Source organism: Chiloscyllium plagiosum, chromosome 23 (genome assembly GCF_004010195.1).
Source record: "Chiloscyllium plagiosum isolate BGI_BamShark_2017 chromosome 23, ASM401019v2, whole genome shotgun sequence".
NCBI lineage: Eukaryota > Metazoa > Chordata > Chondrichthyes > Orectolobiformes > Hemiscylliidae > Chiloscyllium > Chiloscyllium plagiosum.
The window spans coordinates 27,736,671-27,745,685 of record NC_057732.1 but is presented as its reverse complement, the minus strand read 5'-3'; the positions used below and the strand labels follow the sequence as shown (position 1 = coordinate 27,745,685).

At 35.8% G+C, this 9,015-nt stretch overlaps 1 protein-coding gene across 4 annotated transcripts in view; it reads right to left on the bottom strand.

The window, feature by feature from the left end:
- Positions 1-248: 248 nt before the first annotated feature.
- Positions 249-9,015, bottom strand: part of trabd (TraB domain containing) — a 36,968-nt gene continuing 28,201 nt past the window's right edge. For all 4 annotated transcript variants that reach the window (XM_043713740.1, XM_043713743.1, XM_043713741.1 and 1 more), the window contains exons 10-11: positions 7,563-7,674; positions 249-5,041 (exon numbers count right to left, since the gene is read on the bottom strand). In XM_043713740.1, coding sequence (XP_043569675.1) covers positions 4,879-5,041; positions 7,563-7,674 — 275 coding nt within the window. In that variant the 3' untranslated portion in view covers positions 249-4,878. The remainder of the gene's footprint in view (positions 5,042-7,562; positions 7,675-9,015) is intronic.

The following is a 9,015-nucleotide window of genomic DNA, read 5'->3' as shown; positions in this document are numbered from 1 at the left end:
TATATGTGACAATTTTGTTTAAAGATCTCCCCTCTTCCCAGAATTAAAATAATCAAAATACTTAAAATTGCAAAAATAATCAAGTGACAATGCAGTATATTTGTGTGTATCTAGGCTATTTTGCAAACAAGAATACTTGAATTGCAAGAAACAAACTTACAGCAAACCTGTAAACTTTTCCTTAATGAATTAGGATTCTATAAACATCTGGTGAGATGCAGGCTATTTAACAAAATTAAAAACAAACATTTAAAATCTCTGTAAAACTTTATTTCTACACTTGTGTTTTCATTATGATTTTCAATATCCCAGAACATGTTGCAGTTAAAAGGCACAATCCTACAGAATCTGAAGAAAGGCTCAATTTTGATATCTACATTACAGGAGAGATACATGACACAGAAAACATACCCCACAGCAGGATCTCTGGAAAACATGGCTTTTTACATTTCAAGATCCAACCAAGGAGAAGTTGCAATCACTGATATTTTTAAAAATGAAAATACAGTACCTGAGAAGCTGAATTGAAGCCCAACAAGGCATCATACAGTAGATAACACTCTTTAATTATCAATTTTTGGTACAAATTTTGAAAACAGCCTCCTTTTCAGAGAATGTAACCTCAAAATCAAAAAGCATTTCAGCAAACAGTCTGAGAAACAGGAATGGCTGCACTAGAACTTAAGATCTCAACAATGATTTGCTGTACCTCATCAAACCGCCACATTTTCAATTATCGTACATACTCAAGAAAAGGTTGATCTCATGTAAAATTTGACCCCCTATTTTTGGTCAAAAAAATCTGGAATTTTCCATATATCTCGTGTAAAAGTCAACCGTAGTTCTTTGCAGGTAACAGGTCAACATTTATGAGCCAATGTATATCCTGTACATAAATGTTACAGCTACAATAATCAGTCAGACTGTATGAGAGTCAAATACCAGGTAACGTTTTTATGAGAAATAAAGCTTAAAATGTTAGTTTGAAAAACTAAAACAACTGCAGGCGAGAGAAAACGGAGGGAAATGGAAGAAATTGGTGGGAAACTTTAAGACGCATCAGGTCAGAGTCAGGTGCGTGTAGCTCATCTGAGCTCAGTTCCCTTGTAACACTCATGGAATATAGTCATATACCCAGTTGAGGTTTTAAAATCTCTTCATTTTGTGTAAAAATGCCCTCCAGAAAAAGCAAAAGAAATACAGCAGCATTTAAACTGAAAATTGTTGAAATTGCAAAGACGACGAATAACTGTGGAGCAGCAATTACCATAATTTTTTTTTTGTTTAGAGATCAATTAGACTTCCGCTAATGATACAGAATTTTGGATTATAGCAAGAATTTCAGCCTCTCAAAAGTAGTATCCATGTAATAGTCAACCCCATAACTTTAACCTTAAAGTCTTAAAAATTCGACTTTTACACGAGTATATATGGTATTCATAGGTAGTGTTAAGCATTTATGTTCTGGAAAGTGCAGGCCAAAATACTGTTGTATCCATGTGTTTGTTCGATTTGGATATTCCCCAAATATGGTTTGAATTTCATTAACTCGCACGTATATTACGTACATGGACTACATCCACTGATCTTCGTCACAACCGAGGATGATTATAAGTAGTCTTAATAAACCCATTTTATCTTTACATTTCATTTAATAAAATGCAGATTTATTTTTAACTGGAAAACATTGTTTTACAAGATTACTATGACAGGTAATACACAAATTTGTGTTAAATTAATAACGTGCCTTTCAAACTTTCACACTTATGTGTGCAACTCATGTTATCACAAAAAAAAATGCTCAGTAATAGTTTTATTTGAACAAGTTTTCATGTAAGGCAGAGTTTGTAAGTTTTCAGGGTGAATCTGAATTGCAGTACACTGTAATAAAAACAGAGTGTATATTGTGTGTAAAAAGCTTCAAAAATAAGGAAACCCCAAACTGTTTCTATTAAGAAACACTACCATGGGAAATTTTCCTTGCAGTTATATGTAAAGCAGAAGGGTGTGATTATTTGTAGTCCACAAGCACTACGAAACATCTAATTTCATTTTAAATTATTTCAATTGTGAAGGAATTCAATGGATATGTTTTGTCTTTATGGGGAAAACAAATTGAAAAACACAGCATGGCTATGTCGCCAGCCATTTAACATACAATTTAGTCTGTAGAACCTGGAGTTGGAACAGCAAGGACATTTTTGTGGGATTGACAATTTATCCATTTTAAATTACATCCCATTTATCTGAGTTTAATTGTATTAAGAAAATTGAACACAGCAAACTTTCCTTTAACTGGCACTGTTGATTAAACCAGCAGAAATTATATAACTCAATTACTGCAATCTGCTCTGATGTTTGAGTTTTTATGCTGTAAATGTATACATGTGATGTATGTACCCCTGCATTACATTTATATTACTTACTGTGTGTCTTTATGTTTGTTTATTTTAGGAGGTGTGTGGTATTTTTACATGGATTTTTTTTTGAGGGGTATTGATGCCTCGAAGCTTTGCTTGGTCAGTGTCTACTGCGGTTATGCATACCTCTTGATTATCCGGAATATTTCATCAACTGACAACACACCTGATCTCATAAGTGCCAGTTAATAAAAAGTTTACTGTAATACCAGAGCAAAGCAAAAAGGAAAGACTATTCCACTTGCTCTAAAATGCTATCAAAAGCTTAGAGAATGTAGCTTCACTCCATTAGCATGACAATAATCATAAGTGGTGTCTAAAATCACAAAATACTTAAAATATTAGAAATCTAACTATATATACCATCTCAAAGGCTTTTGTAATCCATAATTTTACATTTGGATCGGTCATTGCATTCGGCTCCAAATCTAATATGTTACTGTTTAACATGCAGTTTCTCCCTTCAGTAAAGATATTTGAAACTGATTCAAATCAATAAAGAGGAAATGTAAATGTAGCACTCTGGTAGTTTAATGCAGGAGACATTACAGTTTCCTGATGCAAACATTATTTTTCATTGCACCTTTTCACTCCCTCCCATTTCCATGATAATTTTATTAAGAAGTTAAAACTTAGTTGCACCAGAGATACAAATGGAGATGCTTTGTAGTACTCATCACACCCATCTACAGAAGGCACCAAGATGCATTTCTTGTTTCCCTAACACCCAAAGCCAACAGAAAACTAATTATTGACCCTTTTTCTCTTTGAGAATTGTATGGTCATACACAAATATGTTACACACAATTCTACTATTCAAAATGAAAAATGTGCAATTAAATCCCCAATATGAAGTAATAAATTACTGCTTTTTACTCAACACTTTCCTGCACATTCTGCATTACAGAATTTAACCTGAGGATAATGCTTCCTTGCTGAAGGTAACACTGGTCCTACAAATAGAGAATATAAGTAGTCAAGCAAGCACTATCAAGGCAATGCAGATTCACAAAAAGTGCACATAGTTTATATTGTTTAGGTAACACTTTCTACATTCCTTGATGACTTGAAAATAGACACTTAACACAGATACAAATTCTGAATTAAAGTAACCTATAAGATTAAGTAAAGTTTACAGACCGTGACAATGGCAAATGACTATGTGGTAGCATGAGTAGAAATGGCATAACATGATAGAATTCACAAAAGCCTAAAACCTTATGCTTCAGATACAAGCCTCACAGTTGTTGCTTTCTATTCATAGGCAGCATTTTTTGGCTATGATGAATCCTGTAAGCATTACTTTACGTGCTAAGGGTGGGATAGGGATGGGAGTTTGTGGGGCAAAGAAGCTACAAAAGCACAGTTCATACCTTCTTGCTGCTATGTATCTTTTTAATTTCAAATGGCTCAGCAAGTTGGTTGTGATTTTGGTGAGGAGCAGAAATAGTTTCTCAATGCACTAGACAATATCATACTCAAGTGGAAACATACATATTTAACAAGGCCATGGTATGTCTGCAATATCCCTCATTGTGAAATAACTCATTACAACTCATCCTATGTGAATTGTGGAAAACTAACTAATGTACTGGAGATACCCAACACCTGTTTAACACTGCCTATTAAGAGATGGGAGAAGGGTATAGATTATCAAGGGAAAAAAAATCAAATTTTAGCCATGCTTGAAATATTTTACGAAAAAAGGGCAAACAACGATTGTGAATGCATGTTAGTTTCAACAAGTGAATCATAAATAATTTTAAATAGTTATTTGTTTTAATAGAATTCCATCACCTATCCAAATAAAAGGTTTGTGAACGAATAGATTCTAATGAAAAAAATAACAAATATTTTAAGAGATCTAAAAACAACTTGTGTTGTAAACCAGACAGCTATTACTATATGGACATTATGACAAAATGTTTGTATCAAAGTCTGTAAAGTTACTAAACAGTTCTGTCCACGTTAATGGTTTATAAAGAAGATCTGAGATAATCACATGATTTTCTCAGTGGCATTGAACATGATTTTAAAGCAACAGTTGAACCATGGGTCTCTTAATGTTGTTTTAAATTAAAATAGATATTACTATTGCAATATTTCAAAATATGCACATTGGCAAAGTTAATTTCCCCACCACCCCCAAAACTGATGGGAATTAAAAATACATTAATTTGATGACTGAAATAAAGCCATTCATGTTACAGGAGTCCTCAAAGTTAGAACGGAGGTGCTTTTACGCAGAATGGCATTGATAAATTTTCTGACTGATTACATCTTGTCCCAGATGGTGCAGCTTCTAAAGTTCATCCATCATGTCATGTATCATTCACGTTATTGACTTCAAAGAATTAATACAAACATTGGAAAATCTCCTGCATATTTGCCTTCAGCACTTCTTTTAATCACCAAGTAAAAGGTCATCTTCCGACTGTTTTGCTCTCAGTTAGAATATTTAGTTTGTAAATTTGTGGAGGTAACTCTGTATAAATGGCCTTGACAATATTAAATGAATGGTCCCTTTTCCTACACGGTAGCAGCCATAACCAACGAGTCCCATAAGACTTGCTTTAACAGCAAACTTGATCACTCTAGTAGCTAATGATGGCGGTGGAACACTGTTAAAACAAAAACAAAATAGTTAGTTGGGGAAGCAAAGAAAATCACAAAAGTCAAACTGCAAATTCGAAACTGAGCTGAGAAGAATTTTACTGCTTTAGAAGTACAGTTTAATAAACTGTACATTGCACAAAGAGAGTACAAATGTGACAGGCAGACTATGGGCTTCTGTTTCACAGGATGACAAGATCAACCAGAATTACAGTTAGTAGATGACCCTGGCGAAATCAGAAATTTTCTTTTCTTTATAGTGGCACAGTAAATTAATTTTATTGGGCCTTCGTCCTAATTATTAGATGTGTATACTAAATAAACTGAAAAGTACTGCCTTTCCACCACAATACCTGACAACAGACTTGTCCAAAAATAGTGTGAAAAAGTTGCCCTCAGGTCTCTTTTCAATCTTTTTTCTCTCACCTTAAGAATATGTCCCCTAGTTTTGAACTTCCCCATCCTAGGGAAAAGATCTTGGCTATTCACCTTATCTATGCCCATCATGGTTTTGTAAACCTCTGGAAGGTCACCCCTCAACCTTCTATGCTCCAGTGAAAATTGCCCCAATCAATCTAGTGTCTCTTTATAACTCAAGGGTTCCAGTCCTGGAAACATCCTGGTAATTTTTTTTTCTGAACCCTCTCCAATTTAATAATATCCTTCCTATAGCAGGGCAACCAGAACAGTTCACAGTGCTCCAAAAGTGGCCTTACTAATGTCCTGTACAGCCTCAACATGACATCCCTACTCCTGTATACAATGGTCTGAGCAATGAAAGAAAACATACTAAATGCCTTCTTGAACATCTGATCTACCCATGACACAACTTTCAAAAACTATATATCTGAACCCCTAGGTTTCTCTGTTTGACAAAAGTGACCAGGGCACGACCATTAATTGTACAAGTCCAGCCCTTGTTCATTTTACGAAAATGCAATACATTGTGAGCAAATGCGAGGTCTTGCACTTTGGAAAAAAAGAACACAGACATGGACTATTTTCTAAACTGTGAGAAAATTCATAAAGCCAAAGTACAAAGGGATCTCGGAGTGCTTGACCATGATTCTCTAAAGATTGGCTTGCAGGCTGAGTCCATGGTTAAGAAAGCAAATGAGACTGTTGTCGTTTAATTCAAGAGGGTTAGAATGTAAAACCAGCGATGTGCTACTGAGACTTTATAAAGCTCTGGTTAGGCCCCATTTAGAATATTCTGTCCAGTTTTGGGCCCTACACCTCAGGGAGGACATACTGGCACTGGAGCTTGTCCAGCGGAGATTCACACAGATGATCCCTGGAATGGTAGGCCTAACCTCTGACGAACAGCTGAGGATCCTAGGATCATATTCATTACAGTTTAGATGGTTGCGGGGGGATCTAATAGAAATAGAAACAGTGGGCACTGGGAATTTGTTTCTGTCAGGCGGGGATACTAGGACCTGTGGGCACAGCCTTAGAATTAGAGGGGGTCATTTTAAAAAGGGAATAAGGAGACATTTCTTCAACCAGAAAGTGGTGGGCCTGTGGAATTCATTGTCATGGAGTGCAGTGGAGGCCTGTTAAATGTCTTCAAGGCAGAGATTGATAAATTCTTAATCTCGCAAGGAATTAAGGGATAAAGGGAGAGTGCGGGGAAGTGGTGTTAAAATGCCCATCAGCCATGATTCAATGGCGGAGTGGACTTGATGGGCCACTCCTATGTCTTATGGTCTTATGCAATTATCCAAATTAAACTCCATCTGCCATTCTTCAGTCTGTTGGCCCAATTGATCAAGATCCTTTTGTAAGCTCAGATAACCTTCTTCATGGTTAACTACTGCCAATTTTTGTGTCATCCGAAACTTACTAATCATGCCTCAAACAATTTATGCAAATGAGTGAATCATATATAAATGACGTGAAGGAACCAGTGGTCTTTAACGACAAACTGGCGAATGGCAGCATTCATTTTTATTCATTGAATTGAAATTCTCCCAGCTGTTATGGTGGATTTGAACTCATTTCACCATCTCTACTGACATGCATTGCCTGGTAAACAGTCATTCAGTCTGTGCTGGCTCTGAGTTCCATGTTTTCCGCGTCCCCCCCACCACTGTCTTGTGATGTGGCTTGCTGCATTTGGGTCTCCAATGGACTTTTCATAAAACACCTTGGGCAACTTAATAATTAGCAACAAACCAAGAGAGACATGCATTTTTAAAATAAAAATCAGCTTTTCTGAGAACATTTCTGTATTCAATTCCAAGATGTGATTTTCCAGTAAAATATTCATTATATATTGAACAAAAAATAGTTGATTATTGGTAACTTTCAAACAGAATTTTATGTTTTGCAATCATGGACCTGATTAATATTTCTGCTTTGAGAAAAGAATCATCTCATCAAATCATCTATCAGGTTTTGAGTTAAAAAGAGAAGCAATACATGAACATAGTTGGTGAATTATTACTGTGCAGTAAGTATAAATTTGCTTCAGTACAACAGAGATTTAAAACAAAATTGCTTCTGAAAAGTTATGGATAATATTACCTCATCAATTCTTGAATATTTAGTAGATTATTCCAGTTCTTTTCAATTCCAGGTATGTGACCCATTCCAACGACTCCTACCACAACAGATGGTATTTGCTGACTGGGTTCAGCTGTAGAAAGAGCAGAAAATAATTATCAGGTTCAACAGTGATAATTGTAGTGTGGTACAATAATACAATCCTTTAGGTATATCCTAGATGATAGAAAACTATATTAAATTACTTGATTAACAAGATCATGTAGAACATACCATTAAAAATACTGACTGTAACAAATAATATATTTAGACATCCAGTCATTGTTTAGACTACACAATAAGAATTGTAATGCATACACTTTAGTTCTAACAATTATATCTGCTGTTTTACATAGCTGTCACAATACCATCCCTAGGTGGCCTTAGCACAATTACAGAAAAACATGTTGATAAGTACATTTATGCTAACATGGTTCAACTTGCGATGGTTTTACCCAGCCTAAATGTTAGGGTTTTTATCTTCATGTCAACTACTGCCAGGTGATAGCAAAAGGAGCAAGTCATTCAGCCCCTCAAACCTATTCTTTGAAGTGGAAATACTTCATCAAAGGGACTTTGAAAAATATAATTGCTTGTTGAGAATTTTGGTCTTGATCTGGGACTCATTGGAGGTACCCTAAGTTTTTCACTCTTATACTTGAAGTTTTCCTACATTCTTTGTAACAACTGAAAAACATTCCGGGAGAATTACTTCGGTATTATTTTTGGACTGAGCATCTTTGCCACCCAAACTCTCCCCATCAGCAATTCCACTTTACATGATCTATATACTAGGGAGAACAAAAAAATGTCAGCACATTGCAAGAGAAAACCAGCTTCGGCTATTCAGCAAGATTTGAAAACTGTGGAATAATCTGACAGCTTTCCTAGGAGTTTGAAGATTTAAGAATATTTCTTCAGTGCTTATTTCCCTAAAGATGTGGACTTGTGCTTCAGTACAATTTTTTGGGTAATAACAATCAGTTAATCTCTAGTCCAAGTCTCAAACAACTCTTTTTAACCTTTAGTTGAATATTAGCATACTAAGTGCAAAAGAATCACCATCAAGCACTCTCTTCACATAGAACATAGAACAGTACAGCACAGAACAGGCCCTTCAGCCCACAATGTTGTGCTGACTACTGATCCTCAAGTATGCACCCTCAAATTTCTGTGACCAAATGCATGTCCAGTAGTCTCTTAAATGTCCCCAATGACCTTGCTTCCACAACTGCTGCTGTCAACACATTCCATGCTCTCACAACTCTGTAAAGAATCCGCCTCTGACATCCCCTCTATATTTTTCTCCAACCAGCTTAAAACTATGACCCCTCGTGTTAGCCATTTCTGCCCTGGGAAATAGTCTCTGGCTATCGACTCTATCTATGCCTCTGATTATCTCGTATACCTCAATTAGGTCCCCACTCCTCCTCCT